Here is a 24,765-nt window from a genome sequence, read left to right as displayed (position 1 = left end):
TAGATTTGTAGTCTAAGTTGAAAGAGATTTTATGAACCATCAGTCTACTTGACCTTGACTTGGCCTAAAGCATTTTATCTTTTCTTCCCCCTCCCCTTCCTCTTCCTCTTCCCCTTCCCTTCTCTCTCCTTTTTTAGTTTTAATCTTCTGAATTCTTTTATGCAACTTGTGTTTCCTATGAGGTCATTCTTTGGTGAAGATATGAATTTGGTTCATTTCAATCAAGACTTTAACCTTCTGGTAGATATGAAGTTATGGGAGATACAGAGGCAAAGTGCACTTAGGCTTTGCCCTCCAGGGGCTCACAGTCAGTGAGAGATACAGACACATCATAAGTGACTACGGCAGAAGTGCTGTCATCTTAATCTGACTTATCTGCCTAGATACACTTCTCTTCTCAATGACTAAATAATAGACAAAATTTAATCAAGTGGAAGCAAATTTAGGATTAAAATACTTCCTTAGCATAATGCCATATAATTACCTTTTATAGATGATGCCCCAGATCTGTTCTGTGTATATATTCTGTGTATACACTATCCTATGTATCAACTTTAATGTTAATTTTTGGGCGTGTGTTTTATGGTTTTAAATTCCTACCCACAATGCCTCATGGCTTCCAGTAGATGGCAGCAGTTTAAGATTTTTTTTAAAGTGGTTTTTTTTCTGTTTGTTTTTTTAAACCAACTGTTATGTTATTTTTTTTTTAATTAACATAAGGGAAAATTGCCTTCCAGGTGACCAGCATCCTTTCATTAGCAGGAGTGCTTTGAGGTATAGAATCAATATAATGGAGTGCATTTTAACAGTTTTTTCTGGTCTTTACTTTTCTTTCCTTTGTCTCACCCCTTTACTTTGTCTTGGGTAAAGACAGTATTAAGCCTAAAGACCATGATGTTAGAACTGAATTTTTACCCTGGAGCCTTAAACATTAAATGACTTTATGGCAAACTCTTAAGATATATCTTACAATTAACTGGCACTGTTGTTTTTCCCCTTCAAATTTGGTAGTATTAGGTACTGCCCCCTTCAAGGCGGTACAGATTACCTTTTGCCCTAAGTTGAGTAATGTCTATCAGAGGTCACTTAACCTCTTAAGGCTACAGTGAAACTTCATTCATAAAATGACAGGGTTGGACTAAACGGTTACAGGTCTGTTGAAGTTCTATGACTCTATGTTAAAATTCTTTGACCATTCATTCTTCATTCCTGTTGGTCATTGAGAAGAAGATGTTATGTATTCAGTTTTGACCAGAGAAATACTGCAGTAACTTAATGTGGTAAAAAAATAATCAGCTAAAGTGTAGGTTAATAATAAACCGAAGGAATTGTATGTTTAATTTTGAAACTGACGGTTCTTTGGAAGGGAAAGAAGACGTGTACTTATTGGAAAAGGGCAAGCTTTTTTTAGAGAAAAAACTTGGCATTTAAACTGAGATCAATAAGAGCATAGTTAGTATAAAGAAAAATTAAAGGCAAAATATTTGTACAGACATCTATTGGTGTAAGGATAAATTGTATCAAGTGGAGAAGTTTGAGGAAGGCCAGTAGATCTTGTCCTGGGGGTGTTGATGTTTGACCTAGTACCTATAGCTTACTTGTGACCTGACCTCACTCATCAGTGGTAAAGCTGGATTTAAGTGGAGTCAGGGGAGTGAAGGGAAGACAGAGGAAGGATTTATTCTTTTGTGGGCAGTTGTACCTCAGAGAGTGGCTTTGTTGGGACAGGTTCCTGTCATCTCTTACAGAATACCTGGAGGTCTTTCAGCAAAGCAAGTCTCTAGTTTGGAATTAACAGGATAAATTTGAGACTGAATTGTTTATAAGCTTTAATGAAATGTATAAGATGAAGAAAATTGAAATTGATTATAAATTCATTACTTTCTGAAACTTTGAAGACAGAAGTCAGTGTTTTGTTTTTATTTATTTTTTGTGGTGAAACAGTTCTGCTAACGTCCTGTAGCAGTTTTATACTCAGTACATAGAAAAGAACAAGAGTGCTAATGTTTATTTTCCTTGTAATTCTCATTTGGTGACTTACTATTACTGCATAGGCTGACCTTTAGATGTTCAGATTAAGTAATGTGAACATGATTTTTATGCTGACATATTTCTGTTTGCATTTGTGGTATCGTACCTTATTCAGGCCCCATTCCGCTGGATAGTATTGCTTCCAGCGTCTTCTTTGAGAAGTAATCCACCATAGGCCAACTTGTGTGGGATGCCCCTCATCTGCCAAGAAGTATAACTTTGTTTCAGGCATTGGAATTTTTATGTTATATATTGGTGTTCCTAATCAACACTTTCCTCACCTTCTTGAATATTGGAGGGAATAGAGATTACACTAGCATTCAATAATGCTTCCTTTGCAGAAACAAATCATTGTGGACCCCTTGAGCTTCAGCGAGGAGCGCTTTAGGCCTTCCCTGGAGGAGCGCCTGGAAAGCATCATTAGTGGGGCTGCCCTGATGGCTGATTCATCTTGCACACGTGATGACCGGCGTGAGAGAATCGTGGCAGAGTGTAATGCTGTCCGCCAGGCCTTGCAGGACCTGCTCTCGGAGTACATGGGCAACGTGAGTAAGAGGAATTTTCTATAGCAGATGTTGGATCTGAGGTGTTTTTCAGAACTTTTCTTTGAAGTAACAGGAGTTTTCCATAATAATTGTTGGGTCTTAACTATACATGTTAAGAGGTCTTTTAACTATACATGTTTTAACTATACATGTCAAATATGTTTTAACTATATATGTCAAATATGTTTTTAGCTTCTTGACTCTTGGGTGGAGTAAAATTTTTCAAGGAATGGATAAATGGCTTTCTGTAGTGCCCCCTTTCTGCCCAACATTTTGGTGTGAAAAATTTTAAACTTACAGAAATCATATAATGAACACCCATCAACCCTTTATCTAGATTCACCAATTAACATGTAAATACATGTGCATGTTTGTGTGTATAAATATATGCATGTATATATACACATATACAACCTTTTTTATTTTTATGAAACATTTGAAAGTAAGTTGTGGACATTGTATTGCTTCACCTAAATATTTCAGCATGTGTCTACTAGGGATAGTAACCTTCAATACCCCTAAAATTCCATTATCACATGTAGGTGGCCATCTAATTTGGGGCAAAATGGAATGCTGAAAATATTCATAGTTGATGAAGTTATTTGAATAAGCCATGTGCAGTGCTATAAGAGTAATTGCCAAGTAGAGAGGTGTATTAGGTGAACTGAGTAGTGTTTTTTAATTTTTAAGGTTTGTGTTTAAAAACCAGTGCTGTGAAATTGGATACCTGACAATTTTTTTGCCATAGAAAATACTGTATCTGTTGATTTCTTTTCTGTATTGTTAATGTCTTCTTTTTTCCTTCCCTAATACTTCTTTCATTCCAGTTATTTAATGCTGGTTTAGGGTTAGTGTAGTTTAGACCTTGTACCCAGTATTTTACTGTGGCAAAGAAGAAATAAATTAAATAAAAATTATATAAAATCATTTTAAAGGGAAGAAGGACAATGCAAATTAGTTCTCACTAGTGATTTTTCCCTATTTAATAGTTTTCACGAAAAGATCCTTGGTACTTTCTCATTTGTTCATTTGCCATACATCTTGTTTGTTCACTTATATTCTTATATAAGTGAACATATAATGGTGAGTCATGATGGAATTCCTAGGGTGAAGATGAATGCTTTCCTGTGTTTATCTTGTTTCTACCATATTGTGAAATTAGTGAAGCATATTGAATTTTTTTAAGCCATTGCCATGTTTTGATCGTATGCAGTCTACCTCAGAAAAATGAGATTAGAGGCTTAGTTAAATCAAATGGAAAAAGCGGTTGATAAGTCACAGTGAAAATGTGGGACACATTTAAAAATGCATATATAAGCCTGAAAATCAGAAAATATAAAAAAATGAATGATTTGAAGACTGGCTCAGGGAAACAAAGACTCATGGCATGTATGTGAATCAGTTATCTACTATCGTGTGCTGAAGTGGTACGAAAGTGTCCAATGCAGTTATGATTGGGAAACCACTTTAAAAACAGCCTTTGTGGGGAAGAGTATGTGATAAATCTGTTCTCATTCCTCCATACTAGAGTTTCCTAACCAGTCTAAAAGATATTCCTTGAGTCTTGGGGTTGGTCACATCTTGGACTAGCCATCTCTGATCATGAGGTACCTCCTAGATTCTCCCCAGAATGCCAGACAAAAAGTACTTTCTATTTTGCGCCATGGATGTAAGTAATGGTGGGAGATACTCATTTATACTGAAGGAGACCATAACAGCACTCTTACATAACATTTTATTATGTAAGTGAAAACTAGAACAGTGATTGATGTTAGGCTGAAATTTAAGGATTATGGTGGGGGTTTTGAAAGAAATTCTCTCAGTATTCAGAAATATATTTTAGAAGATGATTTCTGAACACATTTCTTCTAAAGATAAAAATATTTAGTTTCCTTGAATTGACTCACATAACAGTGATCAGGCTGTGTCCTGTCAAAAAGTGATGGAGTGAGGATAAAGGGGGAGGGCAATGAAGCACATTTGAAGAAAGCTTAGAATGATAAAAGGGTCTGCAAGAAGCAGAATCAACTAGGGATAGATTTTTGCTTATTTATGAAGCATTCAAGAACATTTAGAACCTCCAGTGACAGAACTTAACCGGCAGTATCTTCCTGTCACTCAGTTCATATTGAGTATGTGTCATCTGCAGAGTAGTGTGCTGTGTAAAAGGAGGAATGAGGCACTGATCCCTCCCTTCTGAAACATACAGCATCTCTACAGAACATTTATTGGGAGTACCATCATAGGTACTACTAAAATACCATGGGGATTGCAAGGAGGATGAGATTATTTCTAGCTGGAATGGAGTATTTATTTTATAATCTTTGTATTGAGCTTTACCTTGATTTTAAAAAAATGATTCACTTTAAGTTTTGATTATTTCTTTTGAAAAATATTAGATAAATAATTATGGTATGTGGAGAATTGAGACAGTCTGGATTAATTAAAACTGGTTCAGTACTTAGAACTTTGTTGACAGAGTGGTAAAATCCAGAAAGGTTCACGTATTTTTACTTTTTTTCATTTCCTGGGTTCTCTCAGTCATGTCATGATTTTTATAGTTACATACTTTTAAAAAAATCTTGTAATTTCTTGAGCCTTCCTTCTTCATCCTGTGTTGCCACTTATCAAGTTACATTGGTGTTTCCTCTAAGGCAATGATTCTTTTTCTTTTTAAAATTTAATAAAGTTTTATTTTCCAGAATGTACAGTTGGTGGGATAAGGCAATGATTCTTAAGTTTGGATGCACATTAGAATCCCTGGGGGGCTTCCCTGGTGGCGCAGTGGTTGAGAGTCCGCCTGCCAATGCAGGGGACATGGGTTCAAGCCCTGGTCCGGGAAGATCCCACATGCCGCGGAGCAGCTAAGCCCGTGCGCCACAACTACTGAGCCTGTGCTCTAGAGCCTGCGTGCTCTAGCTACCAAAGCCCGCGTGCCTAGAGCCGGTGCTCCGCAACAAGAGAAGCCACTGCAATGAGAAGCCTGCTCACTGCAATTAGAGAAAGCCCACATGCGGCAACGAAGACCCAACGCAGCCAAAAAAAAAAAAAAAAAAGCTTTTTCTGAAAAAGAAACTTTTAGAAATCCTGATGTCTAGGTTGTACCCAAATTAAGTCAGAATCACCAAATTGAGTTCCAGGCATCAGTATTTTTAAAAGTTCCCCAGGAGATTCCAATGTGCAGTTAAGGTGGAGAAAGTGCTATGATGGTTTATTGCATTTGTCCTTTTCTGTCTCCACTGCTGTTGTCTTATTCCAGGCTGTATTCACTTTCTCCACTTCAGTTTGTTCTGCCTGCTCAGGCCAGTCTGAGCTCATGCCTTCAGTAGGACATTGTTCATTGTGTTATTGAAATTCCCTTCCTACTTGTTTAAACCTAACCTGCCCTTTCTTCAAGGCCCACATTTCCCCCCCATCTCTTTGCTGAAGGCCATTTCAGACTACACCATTCTACATTATCTCTTTGTAGCTTGAAGTTTTGCGCTCAATTGTTTACTTCCTTGAATTGTCGCTCAGTTGTATCTCCTATATCCATGTAATTTCTGCAACTAGGTTTTAAGCTTTTGAAAGATGGGAACTATTTAAAAAATATTCTTTCAGGGTCTAGTATAATGGTAGTAGAGATACTCAATAGGTGCTTGCCTAACGAACTCACGCTGAATTGGGAGAATGAATAAAGTGAATAGTTTGGGATATTCATGGTACTAGGGATATATTAGTGGAAAAAACAAAGATCCTTGCCCTTATTGACCTTACATTCTAGAGGGTTATGGGGGAGGAGGCCATGGGTGATTTACCCTTACTTCCTGTAGCTCTTTTGGTATACAGATGACATTTTTGGAAAAAATTAATACTCTGAAATAAGCAGTGAATGGAAGTGATATGTTAGATCATAGGGTGAGGGCCAAACTCCCTTTTAAAGGCTCCAAGGGCCAGGAGGCCAGCAGCCTTAATGCTTCTACTTGCATTGTAGTTTGAAGAGTTAGAGATAGATAGTCTTAGATCTATCACTAACTTACTGTATGATGCTCTAAGAGATACTGATGTTAAGGGTAATGCATTTGACCCCTACTTACTTAAACATTATGGAAATGCTTCAGATGCCTGACAGCAGAGGGTTTTTGACTGTTCAGTGGACCTTTGTTTCACAAATGACTTCCAGCTTTCCTTGAAATGAAATGTAGTTATTGTGGTTATGTTTAATTTGTTCTTGCTCTATCAGCCTAAGGTTACTCTGCCTATGAGGATTCTAGAGAAAGAAAAACAGCTTGGATGGGTTTAAAAGTGAATGGATTGAAAAAAAAAAAAAAAGTGAATGGATTGGACTTCCCTGGTGGTCCAGTGGTTAAGACCCCACACTTCTACTTCAGGGGGTGCAGGTTCAATCCCTGGTTGGGGAAGTTCCGCGTGTTGCGGGGTGTGGCCAAAAAAAAAAAAAGTGAATGGATTGAAATTAAAGTGAAATGTAATTGAATTTGAAAAAAGTTATTGCCACTTTGTTTATTTTTTTGTTGTTGAAAATCATACATGTGCATTAAATTGTTGACCCACCATTACTATTAACATTTAGGTATATGTATTTCCAGTTTGTCCCCGTTCTTGTATGCAAAGTGTTTTTAAATTTGAAAATAGTTTTAACCCTCTTAATGTTCTCCGCATAGACACAAAATATTCGTATAACATTCAAACTATTAGGTTAATGGTGCAACAACATGGGTGGACCTGGAGGACATTATGCTGAGTGAAATAAGCCAGACACAGAGGACAAATCCTGTATGATCCACTTCATAAGGTTCCTAGAGTTGTCAAATTCATAGAGACAGAAAGGAGAATGGGGGTGCCAGGCGCTGGGGGAGATGGGAATGTGGAGTTACTGTTTAATGGGGAGAGAATTTCAGTTTGAGAAAGTGAAAAGTTCTGGAGACGGATGTGGTGATGGTTGCGCAATAATGTGAATGTTCTTGAGACCTATGAGCTATATGCTTAATATTGGTTAAGATGGTAAATGTTATGTTATACGATAAACATAGTAAAAAAAATAATGAACAAAATTAAAAAAACAATTAGGTTAATGGGTTAAAACAAACTACTAGTTTAATAGGTTAAACTTTCTGTTTCTTAAATGTGTAGTTGACTTTGGAGCCCAGTTCTGTGTTATAATACTCTGAAGATAGTATTTCAATGCCATTGAAAAGTCTCCTTCTGAAGAGCCCTGTACTTGGTACAGCCGAATTCTTTCTTTCACACTATTCATTCTGCTAAGGGATATGCTGATCCTTAATGTGGTCCTTTCTCCCTTTGTTAGGGCATGTGCTTTGAGTTTTTCCCAGTACTGCAGTAGAATTTATTGGGACCAAACTTATTTGTCTCTTTTATCACACTCATATTCCCCTCAAAAAACAAATGAACAAAACTCTCCACTTTAACCCCCCTCCCCTGACCCCAATCTGAAAACTCTTAACACAGTGTTTGAAACATAAATGACCCTCAGTCTTTGAAATGAATTCCATTTGGTTTTGACCTGAGCAATCTTGTCCAGCAGTTCATGGTCATATGCTGACTGACTAGAATTAGAATTTATAATTGGTGAGAAGAAACACATGCCTTGGGCTTGAGTAGCTTTAGCTCTGTTCCATCCAGTGTGGTAGCCAGTAGGCATATGTGGCTATTGAGCACTTAATAGGTGACAGGTCCAATTTGAGATGTGCTGTGAGTGTAAACTATATACCAGATTTCCAAGACTTACTGCACTGAAAAAGCTGTAAATATCTCAGTAATATCTCATTGATAATATTTTGGATATATCGGGTTAAATAAAATCTGTTCTTAGTTTTTACGTGTTTCTTTTTACTTATGGCTACTAGAAAGTTTTAAATTATATATGTAGTTTTTGTTTCTTGCTTGTATTATATTTCTCTTGGATAATTCTGACTACTGGGTAACCAACCAGCTAAGGGGAGTAGATAAGAGTTAAGCATCAACTTTTTCCTTTTTTTAAAAAAATAATTAATTTATTGAGCTAGCTGTGCTGGGTCTTAGTTGTGGCACGCGGGATCTCCATTGCTGCATGTGGGATCTTTAGTTGCAGTGTGTGGGATCTAGTTCCCTGACCAGGGATCGAACCCCCGCCCCCTGCATTGGGAGCACGGAGTCTTAGCTACTGGACCACCAGGGAAGTCCCAACTTCTTCCTTCAGTGTCCAGAATGGTAACTTACATAGTAGCTATTGTAGCTTGTATTTTTTATACCTTAAACTAGTTTTAGGCAGAAGAAAATTGGTACAGCTTAGGACCAGGTGAGGATGGTGTTGCTTAAGGTTAAATTTTATCTTTGCTCTTGCCCAGAAACATTGGAGGTTGTAGGATCCTAAAAGAGTAATGAAGTAACTGGACATTTTTTGTATTGGACTGGGCCTATATTTGAGGGGTTTGATTATGTTAGCATATCAGGTATAAAATTTTTATCTGATTTGGATAATAGTTAGATATGGAATATATGAATAAGGTGCAGTTAATGTTCACTCTCAAAGATATATTGTTATTGCAGTGAGGGGAAGCACTTAATCTAGATGCTAATCTCTTCTCAGTTTTGCAAATGCTTTCCTGGAACCACTTTTGCGGAGCCAAAGCTTCCAAGCCTTTGAAGGACTCCTTCGAAGAGCTTGTTAACTGCATTATTTCGTGGCTGCATTTTCTTATTTTCAAAATTAGAATAGGTTAATTTTCTTCTGATTATAAAGTTCTCTGTTCATTATATATCACCATTTTCGGTATATAGCATTCCAGAGTTCATTCTATGTGTGTATGTACACATTTATCTGTTCTTTTCTTACTGTTTCTTCTTTTTTTGACAACAGAAATAAGGATTGTCTTTACTATTATACTGCTTACCATATACTAGCCATTGTGCTGAGAGACATACATTATTACCTGTTTGACTTCCATAATAACCCTATTGAATTGTTACTTGCTCAAAAATACTCATATAGCTGAGATTTGAACTCAGATCCCTGTGACCTGAAAATCTGAATGCTTACTACTTTCATCATAGTGTATCTTTGTAAGTCAGCAAATACGATTTTACATCATCTTTTAATAATCATGGGTTTTTTCACTGTATAGCTTTATAAATGAAATTTATTACTGAAATTTATTACTGAAGTTAAATACTTCACACTAAATAAGGTAAACCCAGGTCTGGTATAGCTGCTTGAAGTGAGCTGAACAAGAAAAGAAAGCTTTTTTAGAGTATTCTCCCAAGCTAGACTCTCTGGAGTTACTTGAGTGTCATAGATGTTTCAGTTGGCTCTGTGATGTGCAGCTACAGGGCCTGAGTTTTGTTATATGATATGCTATGATTTTCATCTTTGTGTGAACCCTTGGGTTTCCTGCAGTAGACTCTTTTTTTTTTTGTGGTATGCGGGGCCTCTCACTGTTGTGGCCTCTCCCGTTGCAGAGCACAGGCTCCGGAAGCGCAGGCTCAGCGGCCATGGCTCACGGGCCCAGCCGCTCCGTGGCATGTGAGATCCTCCCGGACCGGGGCATGAACCCGTGTCCCCTGCATCGGCAGGCGGACTCTCAACCACTGCGCCACCAGGGAAGCCCCTGCAGTAGACTCTTGCCTGTATTGCTAGTCCATAGTTCTGTAGCTATATGATTTTATTGATTTGGTGGCGTAAGCTTTTCGGTGAGCTGCCTAGCATATTTGGAGAATTTAGGTATAAATAGAAGTTTCATTGAATGCAGAATTCGAGCATGTTTAGGACTTAGTCCTCTTGACATTAGCATTTATTTAATTTGGAAAGCTTCTTTGTCAAAAATTGTGTGATTTTCTGTGGTGTGAAATGAGAGGTTTAAGAGAACTTCTTAAGTCTGAGGAGGACATCTCACCCTAGTTATATTTTATGTTGCTTTTTAAGAGGCCTGAGGTGCTTCCTGTATATGCCACTTTGGCATTATGGATTGCAGTATTTAACAGGCAAGTTCCTAACCTTTTATATGCAGAAAGATGCATGTTTATATATTAGATAAAATGGCGCTGGCTTAATGGAACAGTAGTAGAACGGTCTCTAGAAATCAGGATGATAGGGCAGACCCCGAAGCCTGCCCAGTGTCAGGCTGCAGATGCATCAGGTTTTAGCCTACAGGAGACTGCTGTTAGACTGTCCTTGGTATTAATTTATGCTTTTTAGATGTCAGGCGGGCTTGAAGAGCTTTTATATCTAAAAAATGTGTCTAAATTAAACGGTAGTAATAATCTCTAAATATATCAGAATATTAGTAATTATCACTGGGTGGTGGGATAATAGGCAATATAAATTTTCTTTTGTAGTTCCACATTTTTGGCAATGTTTCTTATGGTCATTATGACACAAGTTTAGAAATAAACTTAGACCCTTAGTTTTATGTGTCATGGATTTTTAGGTTTTGTTCATAATCATATACTCTGCTTATTTCCAAAGTACTATTAATTTGAGAACACTGAAGATTTTTCACATTAATAAGGTGATTCGTCTTTGAGGTAATGATTCATTCAGGACTAGTTTGAAGTGGTGAGTTGTCTGGGAGGGTTTTTTGTTTACTACAGTATATACTTCTAGAAAGTCTTGGTCAAAACAGAGTCAGTTATCTCTGTGTGATAGTACTTGCATTATCCTTTTCTTGAACTATTTGTCAGTGATTTTTGACCATGGAAATATAGAATTATAAATTTTAGAATTTTGAAGTGACATTAGTTATCATAGTGTAGGGTTGACAAATTAAACTTCTCCGGTAAAGTCTTGCCTGCCATCTGTTTTTGTAAATTTAATTGGAACATAGCCATGCCCATTTGTTTACTTACAATCTATGACTGCTTTTCCACTGCAGTCGTGTAGTTGAGTAGTTGTGACAGAGATGGAATGGCCCCCAAAGCCCAAAATATTTGATATCTGGCCCTTTACAGAAGTTTGCCAAGCCTTAATCTAGTCCAGCCAACTAATTTTTTTTTCAGCTAATTTTTTGAAGGTTTTAAAATACAAACTCAATTTCTCTTAACGGATGTGAGATTATTTAGGTTATATATTTCTTCTTAGATAAATTTTGGAAATTTGTGGCTTTTAAGGAATTGGTCCATTTTATCCAGTTAATCAAGTTTTATATGCAAAAGTTGTTTGTAGCATTCTCTTATTATCCTTTTAGTGTTTGTGGGGAGTCTGTAGCCATATTCTGTAGTGTTGGTAATTTGTATCTGCCTCCTTTATTTTCTTTGCCAGTCTGGCTATAGGTTTATCAATTCTGTTGATCCTTTGAAAGAACCAGCTTTTTTTGGTTTCATTGAGTTTTCTGTTATTTTCAATTTCACTGATTTCTGTTCTTCATTGTTTCTTCTGTTTCCTTTAGGTTTATTTTCTTCTTTTTCTAGTTTCTTGAGGTGGGAAATTAGGTTATTGGCTTGAGATCTTTCCTCTTTTTAAATGTAAAGATTTAGGGCAGATTTCCATATAAGCCCTACTTTGTCTCCATCCCATAAATTTCAATATTTTATATTTTCATTTTTGTTTAGTTCAAAATATTTAAAAATTTTCCTTGAGTCTTCCTCTTTGACCAGTGGATTATTTGGAAGTACAGTATGTTGTTTAATTTCCAAGTATATGGAGATTTTCTTGTTAAATTTCTGTTATTGATTTCTAGTTTAATTCAAATTCAGTTTGGTCAGAGAACATACTTTGCATGATTTCAGTTTTTTAAATTGTTTATTGAGATTGTTTTATGACCCAGTGGTGCTATCTTTGTGATGTTCTGTCTGCACTTGGCTATGTGTTTTGGCTGTTGCTGGATGGAGTGTTCTATAAATGTCAGTTAGATCCGGTTGGTTGATGGCATTGGTTGATTGAATTGGTTCAGTACTTCTATACCTTGATTGCTTATTTATTTGTTTGTTTATTTAGGGTCTGCTTGTTCTAATAGTTACTGAGACAGTTATAGCCCTGTCTGCCAACTGTAATTGTGGATTTGGCTCTTTCTCATTTCAGTTCTCAGATTGCTACTTTATGTATTCTCTCCAGGGTTTTTAGTTGCATTCAGTAGGATAGACAGGGTGGAAAATGTTTACCCCATCTTAACCGGAGCTAAAACCAACCACCTATTTTCAAAACAGCCTGAAACTAGAGGTAACTTGGCTATGATCATACCCAGGTAAGAATAGTTAAGATTAGAATTAAGCCTTCTGATTATCAGTCCAGAGCTACTTCTGATGGTCCTCATCATACGTGATGCCATGGATGGTGGACAGTAATGCTTACATCGAATAGGCATCGTTAAAGCTTGATCAAGTAGCCTCCCCCTGAGCTGCTTTCTCAGCTGTAAAACAGGGTCATTAATAGCTGCCCCTCTACCTGACTTTGTTAGAGGGCACAGAGAACCACTCAAGACCAAGCAAAATGAAGAAAATGGGATAATGGGTGGTGGTAATGCAAAAAATGCCTTGAGACAAAAGAGCATTAAATGATGTGTAGCCAAGAACAAGGTGAACAGGGATCTGGATAGGCAGTGACCGAGGCTGCTCTCCTGTCTCTTGTAGCAGATTCTTCTCAGCTCTGTGTGATAGCTCCGTACCTTGCTCTGTCTTAGCAAAGAGCCAAAGCAGCAGTCTCCACCCACAAGTCTGCATGATCTTGTAGTTCAAGCATCTAATCACAGCTGACAGAGGATCTCCTCCGCCACCCGCCATTTGAGTGTGGAAGGGGAAGGGGATACCATGTTTGACTTGAACATAAAACTAGAAAGTGCTATAAATACATGCAAATTGGTATCGTTTTAGGAAATTAATAATACACTTCCTTCTTTCTCATTCTTTTTACCTTTGGCAAAGTTGTCATATGTTGATAATAAATTGATTCTTTTAAAATAGTGTCATTGTTTAAATGTAGCAAAGTAGGCATTTTATTGCTTATAAAATAAGCCTGTTTATCTAGAATGCCCATATGTGACAGACATGTAAAATTTGAAGCTTATCAATCATAACTTTCTACCCTAATATTTTCTGTCCATTGATCTTAAAAAATTTTTTTTTAAAAATTGGGTGTTTTAGAGGACTTAAGGTAGTTAATAAAACTCCTTGAGTTTCCAAACTATCTTTGCCAGAGACAGGTATAGCCCTGGCTGCCAGGAAATTTTCTCTTCTGTGATTTCAGGCCTGCTCTCTTGAAAATTACTATGGTTTTCATATTTCTTAGTCATAAAATTAGAAGGGTTAATTTAAAGTCTATGGAATGTGATATTTTTCTTCTCTGAGCAAATACCCTTATTTTTTCTGTTTATTTTATCTGTGATCACATCTGATGACTGCTAAATAAGTACTTGACAGTCACCCAATAACTTATTTATTTTAAAGTGGAATATTCAGGGGCTTCCCTGGTGGCACAGTGGTTGGGAGTCTGCCTGCCGATGCAGGGGACACGGGTTTGTGCCCCGGTCCGGGAGGGTCCCACATGCCACAGAGCCTGTGCGTCCGGAGCCTATGCTCCGCAACGGGAGAGGCCACAACAGTGAGAGGCCCGCGTACCACACACACAAAAAATAATAAATAAATAAATAAATAAATAAAGTGGAATATTCAATATTTAGAACCAGAGACTGCTGAGAACTAATTTTGTTTGGTCATTCTCTGAAAATGGCCACTTTTCATAATGGTGTGATTTGGAGATACACTATTAAGGAAGACATTGCATTTGAGTTGCTTTATGCTAAAAGAACATCTAGTCAGTAAATTGTCTTCCAAGGATTATTTTCAGATGTGTTGGAATGATTGGCCTCCTGGTTTTACTTCAGTTGCAGATATTCTAACTTTGGGATTTGTAATTTGCAGTTTGTAATAGTCTACCGTATAGAATGCAGTGTGGCATCTGATTTCAAGGCTTCCCTGATAATTGTCCTTTAAATTTAACTCCGGAGCATACTTGTCCTGAATTAATTCTCCCTGCTTTGAGGGAGAATTATTGGTTTTGCAGACTCAAATAAGAAACTCATCTTCTAGGAATAAAAAGATTTATGTTTTGACTTGGCCTTGTTCTTGTGTCTGTATGAACATTGCTTATTATTCCCTGGTGTAAAATAACCTGCAATATTTTATAAGAAAAATCGTAAGTATTTGGCCAGTGATACCCAACTGTAATCTTTAAAGCTCATAACAATAAATTCACTTGTTGCTGGGAAGTAGACCTATTTGTTTACGTTGCTTTTTTTTTTTTTTTTGGCTGCATTGGGTCTTCGTTCGTTGCTGCGCGTGGGCTTTCTCTAGTTGGCGGCAAGTGGGGACTACTCTTCGTTGCAGTGCGTGGGCTTCTCATTGCAGTGGCTTCTTGTTGCAGAGCACAGGCTCTAGGTGCTCAGGCTTCAGTAGTTGCAGCTTGTGGGCTCAGTAGTTGTGACACACGGGCTTCAGTAGTTGTGGCACGCAGGCTCAGTAGTTGTGGTCCACAGGCTTAGTTGCTCCGTGGCATGTGGGATCCTCCTGGACTAGGGATCAATCCCGTGTTCCTGCATTGGCAGGGGATTCTTAACCACTGCACCACCAGGGAAGTCCCTATGTTGTTTTTAAGATTCTGTGTTGGTGAAAAAAAGATGAAGCCATTATATACTGGAAAATTGTTTGGTTTTTAAAAGTTGGTTGTTTATATATACGCTTATTTAGTGATTTCTTTTGTGATAAAGGAACCCCCTGTCCCCTTGACCTTTTCAAAGCCGGTTTTTCTTAGGCTATCAAAATTTCTTAACTCAGGAAATGGACTTCAAAACATTAGGAATACGTTTGTTGGATTTTTTTTCAAAGCAGTATCAAACTTTGTAGCATTCAGAAAAAAAATCCATTTAAAAAGTGGAATTCTAATCACAGTGTTTGTTAAAACTGACTCCATTGACTAGCTCTTACTTGCTGTCTACAGATCTGTCATTTTGGCAAACTCTAGAGCTAGAATCAAACTTTTTTTTTTGAGTTGGTTTTCTCAGCTAGTGCAAAATTAGCTATTTTCTTAAAACCATTCCGAATCAAGAATTACATTAGTTTGGGAATACTCTGTTGGCTGAGTGGTTAGGATTCCACCCTTCCATTGCCAGGGCCCAGGTTCGATCCCTCGTCAGGGAGCTAAGATCCTGCAAGCCAAGCAGTGCGGCAAAAAAAAAAAAAGAAAATCACATAAGTTTTAGGGTTATGATGATAAACGTCAGTAACTATATGTTTGCAATTTGAGGTTTTGGACAAGTGATAGTTCTTTTAACCCTCAACATTTGACAAGATTTGAACATCAAGAGATGAACATAGATTCAAGGGGAATCCCTTATGAAATGACATGATGTTGTAGATTTGTTTTAAAGTACTCCACCCCAAAACTAACAGAAGTGTTATAAATGACACAGGAAAGCAGAAAGTTGATAGCTGTGAAAACTTGGTGATGTTGCATAAGGAAGTTCATTTTAGTCTTCTTAATTCTTTTGAATGTTTGGAAAATCCCATAATAAAAAGTTAAAAAAAGACAGCTCTTACCATTATGGTTATTTGAGTAGATGTCAGCATATTAGATGTTTAAGGGCATAGTCTTTGCAATGTGTACAGCCCTTCTGAAGGCATTTGTCTGTCTTGCAACCTCTCTAACAGATTGCTTTATTCTATTGCAGCCCACTTCTCAGTCCGCAGATTCTCTTGGGAATTTGTATGGGAAAATAATGAGAAAACGATGCAGTTAGTAAATGGAAACTGAAGTAGGAAATTATGCCATTAAGTAGAGTCAGGGTTGTGAGGGGTCATGGCAAAGTGAATTTGTGGGTAGGCAGCAGCTATGAATTAGTTAGGCAGCATAGAGGGTAACACTGGGTCAGGTATTTGAGGTTGGAGAAGGGTGCAAGCAGCTAAGAGGAGGATCCTGTTCTTCCTGTATGGCCTTCCTGAGGCTGGTTGCCCAGCTGTGCTTGGGTTTTGTGCATGTGTCCTTGAAGTAAACGCTTTGTCACTGTATTTGATTTGAGTTCCTTGATTCTCCAAAAAGGAGTGTACCTAGTATAGTCATTGGATGATGCAGAGTTTTCTTGGCTAAATTGTTAGTAAACACTTTTTTAGAAGGTCAGAATTGGTCATTGCCTAATCATCTAGGCATTCCATAATCTACTGCCTGAAGCATTATCAGAGCTATTGCCCTCCCCTGAATCATAGTTTTAAAGCTCTATCATGTATAGTAAGAAGTTTTCTGTTTCTTACCTGCTTGACTGTTGTATAATTTAGTAGTGATGTTTCCTTGTTGTTCACTAAACTTTGATTGAATGGAATTTAATAAATGGCAGTAATTAGGGCTTTCACTTTTTCAAGAGGGTGGTGGTACGACTTCTGTAGATTTCATATTAATTAAGAAGTTGCCTTAGCACAATTTTAGGTGGCTTAAACAGTATTTTCTTGGCCACGATGATTTCAGATTCCTTGCTTTTGCTGTTGATTATGAAAATACATTGTCTCTAGCTAGAGAAAACCTTATTTGAATATAAACAGTCTATGTACTGTTTCTATTATTTTTCCTTTTTTAGTGCTCTTTTTGTCGGCAGAAATCAGAATGAGGAGTTCTGGTTTATACGAGATAATGCTGGTGCAATGAAGTTTTTTAAAGAAAAGCACAAATAAAATTATTTTATTATTATAAAGCACTGGAGCAAGTATAAAACTTATATTAAATAGGATATGCAAAGACAGACAAGGTTGGCATTGATTGGCGTTGAAGAGTGGGCGAAGGGAGAAACAATAATAGATTTAGAATCAGGAATTAATTAGTGTGCAGGGAATGGCAAACCTCTTGGCTTGGTGGGAACAAAGAGCCTTTTTTTATTTGTTGCACCGAGCATGGCACGTGGAACTTCCCTGACCAGGGATTGAACCTATGCCCCCTGCAGTGGAAGCGTGGAGTCTTAACCACTGGACCACCGGGGAAGTCCTGAAGAGTCATTAAGGAACCATTTTACAAGCAAGACTAGCTAGAAGCAGTCCTCTTTTCCCGTTAGTGGGTAGCTCACTGACAGAGGTGTTGGGAAGTGTTTGCTTTTTCCCCTTTAATTTGCTCCTATGGAGAAAGGTATTGTTTAGATTCCAGTGATAAGGGGCTTGTGGAGAGAGGAGTTTTAATCATTATTATTTTTGTATTGTAACATCTTCAATTGACAGCATTCTTGTAGGGTGGTTTTAGCCTTTGATACATTTCCTCAGGCCCAAGAAAATGATCTGCTAAAGCAGAAAGAATGAAACTATTCCATTTAGCCTCTAGACAGCGACACATTAAAGGACTAATGACTGCCAAAAGGAAATGTCAAACACTAAGCTAGTCTACTTTTTTTGGCAGCCGAAAATCCGGTGAATCAACAGTTTTTGGGGGTGTATATTTAATGTGGGTGGAAGAAAAGAGTGTCTAACATTCTTTAAGGCCGTGTTAAGTTTGGCACGGTTGGACTTGGAGCCCACTTCTACTTTTCTAAACCCAAGGAAGGCATGTGCCACAGAATAAGGATAATTACTTGTTATGTAGGTAATATTGGATAGACACATTTTAAAATGTGTTTGTGGGCTTTGTTTTTATGTATTTTTGTTTGTTATAGGCGCTAAAAAGTGGTGCATTCATGTGTGATGAATCAAGAGTTGATTGCCTTGGTACCCTTTTTCACAAACAGGAATTATCTGGAGAGTTTTTTGAAAAAGAATGGATAAATTTGTGATTCTGGAGGTTTAAGGAGCAAATTTAGACTGAATACTAAAAATTACTTTTAAGAAAAGGACAACAAATTTAGAGCTTTAAAACTTAAAGCCAAGTATGGTCACCATGTCCCGGATATTTAAAATTTAGTACTTAAATATTCACATCCAAGGATTGGGGGAGTGATAGCTAAAGGGTATACAGAGCTTCTTTTTAGGTGATGAAAATATTCTAATGGTAGTGGTTGCATATATCTGTGAATATACTTAAAAATATTAAATTGTTTAATTTACCTGGGTGAATTGTGTATGCATTGTCTTAATATACATCATAATAGATATACATATCTTAAAGGTGTTTAAAAATAGTCACATGCTTTTTCATGTATGTATCCTAATGATGTGATGATCATTTTAAATTGTATTTTATATAGATTCATGCAATTTGTCTATCTTATATGAAGTAAAGAATGTTTTCCCCATTTTGAAACGGGGCCTGTGTCAGTTATTGCCATCAGAATGACATTGGCCAAATTAAAAAGCCTACATAAAAGTGCATAAAAGTTGGCCTCTTTTATCTCTTGGCTTTGTATTGAATAGACTAATGGCCTGCAATTTTCTGTGGCTGTTTCATTTAAATTATGAATATGTCGAGTTAAGGGTTGTTGAATCAAAAATAATTTAAAAACTCAGAAATCAGATTGAACATGTATCATTTCAAAGCGACTATTTTTTATTTTAGTCTTTGTGAAAAAGTGGCGGATCTGTACAATATGCATATTGTTAGCCCTTAAATTATCACATTTTAAATACTTCGGACTTTTTATTTGAAGATTCTGCATATAATCACTAGAAATTTGATTATCTTAGAACTCTAAGAACTATAAAAATGAATTAGCTTTTATATTAATTACATAGTCTTTTTTTAAAAAAAAAATTGGGGTATGGTTGCTTTACAATGTTATGTTAGTTTCTGCTGTACATCGAAGTGAATCAGCTATATGTATACATAAATCCCCTCCTTTTTGGATTTCCTTCCCATTTAGGTCACCACAGAGCATTGAGTAGAGTTCCCTGTGCTATACAGCAGGTTCTCATTAGTTATCTATTTTATACATAGTAGTGTATATATGTCAGTCCCAATCTCCCAATTCATCCCAGCCCCTCTTTCCCTGCTTGGTGTCCATATGTTTGTTCTGTACGTCTATGTCTCTATTTCTGTTTTGTACATAAGTTCATCTGTACCATTTTTCTAGATTCTATAGTCTTTTTATTTTATTTATTTATTTATCTTTATTTATTTATTTATTTATCTTTTTGGCGGTACGCAGGCCTCTCACTGTTGTGGCCTCTCCCGCTGCGGAGCACAGGCTCCGGATGCGCAGGTTCAGCGGCCGTGGCTCACGGGCCCAGCCGCTGCGCGGCATGTGGGATCTTCCTGGACCCGGGCACAAACCCGTGTCGCCTGCATTGGCAGGTGGACTCTCAACCACTGTGCCACCAGGGAAGCCCCTATAGTCTTTTTAGATTAAAAACTTTTTTTTGTCAGAGGAATATAATGGATTCCAAAGAGGGATTTTGATAGAAATAATGGTACTCATAAATATATACTAGTATCTCATAGCTATATTCTACGCCCACTTGAACTTGAAGAAATTGCAAAAAAGATGTAGCAGAGATTGTAGGTGAACTGGCTTGTTTAAAGCAACATTAATTACTTTGTTAGCTTATAATAGATTTTTGCTTTTTTTTGTCTCTATGAGTTATTATATGTAGCTCAACAGCATGGCTCTTCAGTTTGTGTTATGCTGGCCGTTTCTGGTCTTTGTGGTGCGCCTACCAGGATAGAATGGCTGATCCTATAGGGTTTGCTGCTGCCCTGCAGAGCTAAACTGCAAATCTATCAACTTTGGTGGACCCAAGGGGCTGGCCTTACCTACTGTGAAGTGTAGGCAAAAGTTGGCAGCCTCCTTCCAGCTTTCAGTGATCCTAAGGCTTTATCACAGAAGTATGTTCAATTACATCATAGAAACCAGCAACAAATATACAATCATAAAATAAGTCTCACACCACTCTGTGTATATAATATAAAATTACAATTACTAACAAGGGTTCAGATTAACCATAATGACCTCATTTCAGGGTTTTCCATTTATGTTAACTTGCTAGGTAGTTTCTACCTTTTATCTACTGATGTTTGCTACCAGACCAAACTGTAACAGGCTCCAAAAACATTCATATGAGAGAAGGGATTTTTAAAAATACTTAAGCTTTTTCTGAAATTAGGAGGAAAACTGTGAACATTCATTTTTAGCTGTCATAATTCCTTAGTTAAAATGTCCATTGAAATAGTCAAATATAATCTCTTTTCCCCGCTTTTCATTGTTGCTTTGTTTGGGGATATTTGCCCCCGCACCCCCCCCCCTTTTTTTTTTTATCTTAAAGAAGATTCTCAAAGAGGAGGCTGATGGTGGAATTTCAGGCACAGTGACAGGAAGTAAGAAAGATGTGTTTTGGTAGAGACAGTCACCCTCAGATAAGTGTGGGCAGGTGCTTGTGAAGCCTATTTTGGGGAGGGAATCTCTCTCTAAATTGTTGTCCTGGGAGACAGCATATTTTTGCTGCCCCAAGTAAATTTTCAATGAATTACAGAAAGGAACTGTTGGGGCAGCTCTCGGTTCTGTTGCTGCTTCTTGGAGCTTGGTACTAATGAAGTTGGTATTTCTTTACCTGGGACTGAAAGTAGAAGCTGAAGATGACAAACATTGTATAAACTAGTGTATCTCTCATTAGTTGTGAAGTTGTCAGGGATGCTTACTGTTACCTATGTTTCTGGAGAGAAATGAGGTGGCTCCTCTGTATCTTTAAAATTCTCTTTGCTTAGTTGGGATTTACTGACCTTCTTCTGGGGTGGTAAACTCTACCTAATTTGAAGCTTTGTTTTCCCTCCAGAGATGTTTGAACTCTGTGTTTACTAATATGTATAGGTTGTTGGCATTAAGATAAGTGTCTTATTGAAGGGATTCTCAGTGGAGTGCTGTTGTTCTATTTTTTAAAAATAAATTTATTTAATTAATTTATTTTTGGCTGTGTTGGATCTTCGTTGCTGTGTGTGGGCTTTCTCTAGTTGCCGCGAGTGGGGGCTACTCTTTGTTGCGGTGGGCGGACTTCTCACTGCAGTGGCTTCTCTTGCTGCGGAGCACGGGCTCTAGGCGCTCGGCCTTCAGTAGTTGTGGTTCGCGGGCTCTAGAGCACAGGCTCAGTAGTTGTGCACGGGCTTAGTTGCTCCGCAGCATGTGGGTCTTCCCAGACCAGGCCTCGAACCCGTGTCCCCTTCATTGGCAGGAGTATTCTTAACCACTGCGCCAGCAGGGAAGTCCCGTTGTTCTATTTCTTGACAGCTGCACTGAACAGGAAGAGTCACCCAGAATCCCCCAGTCTCAGTCACCTCAACACTGAGTTGGGGATGACGATTGTGCCTACACACATAGCATGGTTGAGAGTGTGTAAAACAGCCCCTGCTGTTCATACTACTGCTACTATACCACTACTATTACTAATAAAGTTTAGAATTTTGAATGGCTTAAAATTTTAACTCCTCTGTTTTTTATTTTTACCTGTCCTGCTTTCCAGTGATTTCTTAGAGTAGTTGCATTTCTCCTTCTGCTGAGTGAAAGAGCTTAATTCCTACCCTCCCTCCGTTTACCTTCTTCCCTCCTCTCTTTTAGCAATGGTCAGATACATTTGGAGAATTTTCCCTTTTTTATATGCATTCTGGTAATAATGTCTAAAGATTGTATTAATTTTTAGCAAGCGTTTCCCTGCTGACTGTGTCACAGAGGTTATTTTATTGCTTTCTGTTTGTTTTAACTGTCTTGCCTGAAGTTGGTGGCCTTATTCCCAGATTCATAATATGTTCTGTTTACTATTAAAACGTACATTTTGCTTGGGTCTGGCATACTTCTTTATAGTTAATTCTGAGTTATCTGGCATGAGGAAGCGAGGCTCTGATTGTCAGCGTTCATTCTCTGAATTGAGTTTTGTATAGGCATCTCTGTTTAAAATCTCTCCATTATTCTTTCCCAACCATTTTGCATTTATTTGATGATTGCATTTGAAATAGATTTTTTAAAATTTCAATAGTATATCCATATAATTTCTTTTCTCGTTCATTTTCTACAAGTCATGTTTATTTGTTCTCTCCAGCTTATTAAAACATCTTTCTAGCACCAGAGGAAAATAGTGTCATGAATAAAACTTTTTCTGATCTTATTAATAAGATCTTTTCTGATCTTAATTCACTGTTTAAGAGAATTTACACACCCTAGAGCTGGTTAAATAATTAACCCAAAACAATAAGTTTAGGCATTGCATAGTATTTAAAAGGCACTGGAACAGGTAGTGTGAGGTCTAGGTTTCTTTTCCCTTTGATGTTTATAATCTTTATTTCTTTTTAGAGCTCTAAAATGGCTGAAGAGAAAAATCTTATTAGGAAAAATCTTTGTAGTTAAGCTGGGCTGACTTAGAAGTGAAGCTCGTGGGCTGGCTGGCGTCATCAGTCTTCACTTAGGAGATATGAACAATTGCCTTCAGATGTTATCTGTGAACTTGCTTATTGGATTAATGGTTAGTTGCTTCAGAAGTGATATTAAAGCTAAGAGTAATGGGAAGCGTTTCATTTGCTGCCTCTCATAGGCTTGTTTTGAAAAAGGTAGGTCTCTTGTTGAGCTGCGATCCTATGACTGCATTATTGCTTTATGTGTAATAAAAAGTTGTTTTTTTAATTCTCTTTTTAAAAATTAATTGATTTAATTTTTGACTGCTTTGGGTCTTCGTTGCTCCATGCAGGCTTTCTCTAGTTGTGGCGAGTGGGGGCTACTCTTCGTTGTAGTGTGTGGGCTTCTCACTGCGGTAGCTTCTCTTGTTGCGGAGCACGGGCTCTAGGCTCGCGGGTTTCAGTAGTTGCAGCACGCGGGCTCAGTAGTTGTGGTGCATGGGCTTAGTTGCTCCGTGGCATGTGGAATCTTCCCAGACCAGGGCTCAAACCCGTGTCCCCTGCATTGACAGGCGGATTCTTAACCACTGCGCCAGCAGGGAAGTCCCTGTTTTTTTAATTCTTAAAATAGGTAATATATTTACATGGTTCAAAATTAAAAGGGTATAAAAGAGTATATAGTGAGTATATACTTTTATTCCCTTTCATTCCTGAGTCCCCTTTCATTCCTGTTCTGTAGCCATACATTTTCTTTCCTTACATTTTGTTATGTTTCCTTCCAGAAATGTTTTATGTAGATACAGTAAAGTACACACACATGTAATTAAAGGTGTCTGTATTGAGAGTTATATTACTTAATTGTAAAAGAGACTTTGATAATTTCTTGATTTCTGCTTATTTTTTTCTTTTTAAAAGTGTTATGCTAAGTATTATATACTTTGCTCTTATGGCCACCAAACTGAATCCCACAGCTTCCTTTTTTGGCCAAAACTTTCTGCAGTCTCTTTTTTCACTCCTAAGAAAGCTGTTTCCAGTTTGTCTTTGCTTTCCTGCCTCTTTCTTAGATATTTAATCTCAGAGGCCTCTGTTCTGTTCACTCTACTGTGGCATCAGCTTATAGTCCCTTATTGTAATGAAGTCTATAAACCTCACATGTCTGGAATGTAATAATTGTGTTGTGTTTCCTGTCTGAATTGCTTTTCAACTAAGATTGAGTAGCCCTAGGCTAGGTTTTCTATTATTGACTGTTCTGTATAATATTGAGGTTACTTCTCTTTAACAAATAATTACTATTAATGACAGCACATCTTAGTGTATTATCTATATAGCCAATAGGCATTTACTATCCTCTTTGAAATGTTTATTTAAGAGTGTCAGATCTCTTTACACTCCATAATTTATTACCTTTTCTCATCACAGATGGTTTATAGTAGTCTTCATTCACTATAATAACTTTCAAAGTTTTATCATTTCACTATAGTCTCTTTCAGTTTTGCATATCTGACAATTCCTGTGGTCTTTAACTCTTGACCCTGGCTCTTGTCCTGGAAAACATTGATGCTTTCTGGTTTTAGAGCCCAAAAGATGATACCTCTATAACTTTTTTGCCTGTTACCATTATACTGGGGTGGGGGGGAAACCCTGTCTAATAAGTTTTTTTTTGTGATCGATAGTAGTTTCTGCTTTCTAATATTGGACCTTTAACTTCAACCACAAGCACAAGGAGTTTTTATTCAGTTTAGGGGATATTGTGCATTACTTATAGCCATGGTAAACACTGCTGTGCTGTGCTCTAGGAAGAAAGACTGACTGTTAATAAATAAATAAACAAACAAAAAGTACTCTTTGCCTTGTGCCATTAGGAAACATGCAATGGCAATGTAACCAGTGATATATGCCTAGGAAGTTCAGTTTTAGGATAATTCCACAAAATATTCTGTGTAGAGCGTATCATGGGTAATCGAGAGGGGAACCCATGTTGCCTTTAATGGGCTC

At 37.4% G+C, this 24,765-nt stretch overlaps 1 protein-coding gene across 1 annotated transcript in view; it reads left to right on the top strand.

The window, feature by feature from the left end:
* CTNNA1 (catenin alpha 1) overlaps positions 1–24,765 on the top strand; it is a 177,855-nt gene that overhangs the window by 70,352 nt on the left and 82,738 nt on the right. Inside the window, exon 7 of the mRNA XM_004282059.4 lies at positions 2,373–2,576. Coding sequence (XP_004282107.1) covers positions 2,373–2,576 — 204 coding nt within the window. The remainder of the gene's footprint in view (positions 1–2,372; positions 2,577–24,765) is intronic.

This window comes from Orcinus orca, chromosome 3 (assembly GCF_937001465.1).
Source record: "Orcinus orca chromosome 3, mOrcOrc1.1, whole genome shotgun sequence".
Lineage (NCBI taxonomy): Eukaryota > Metazoa > Chordata > Mammalia > Artiodactyla > Delphinidae > Orcinus > Orcinus orca.
The sequence above is the reverse complement of the archived record's forward strand: the minus strand, read 5'-3'. Positions and strand labels throughout refer to the sequence as shown.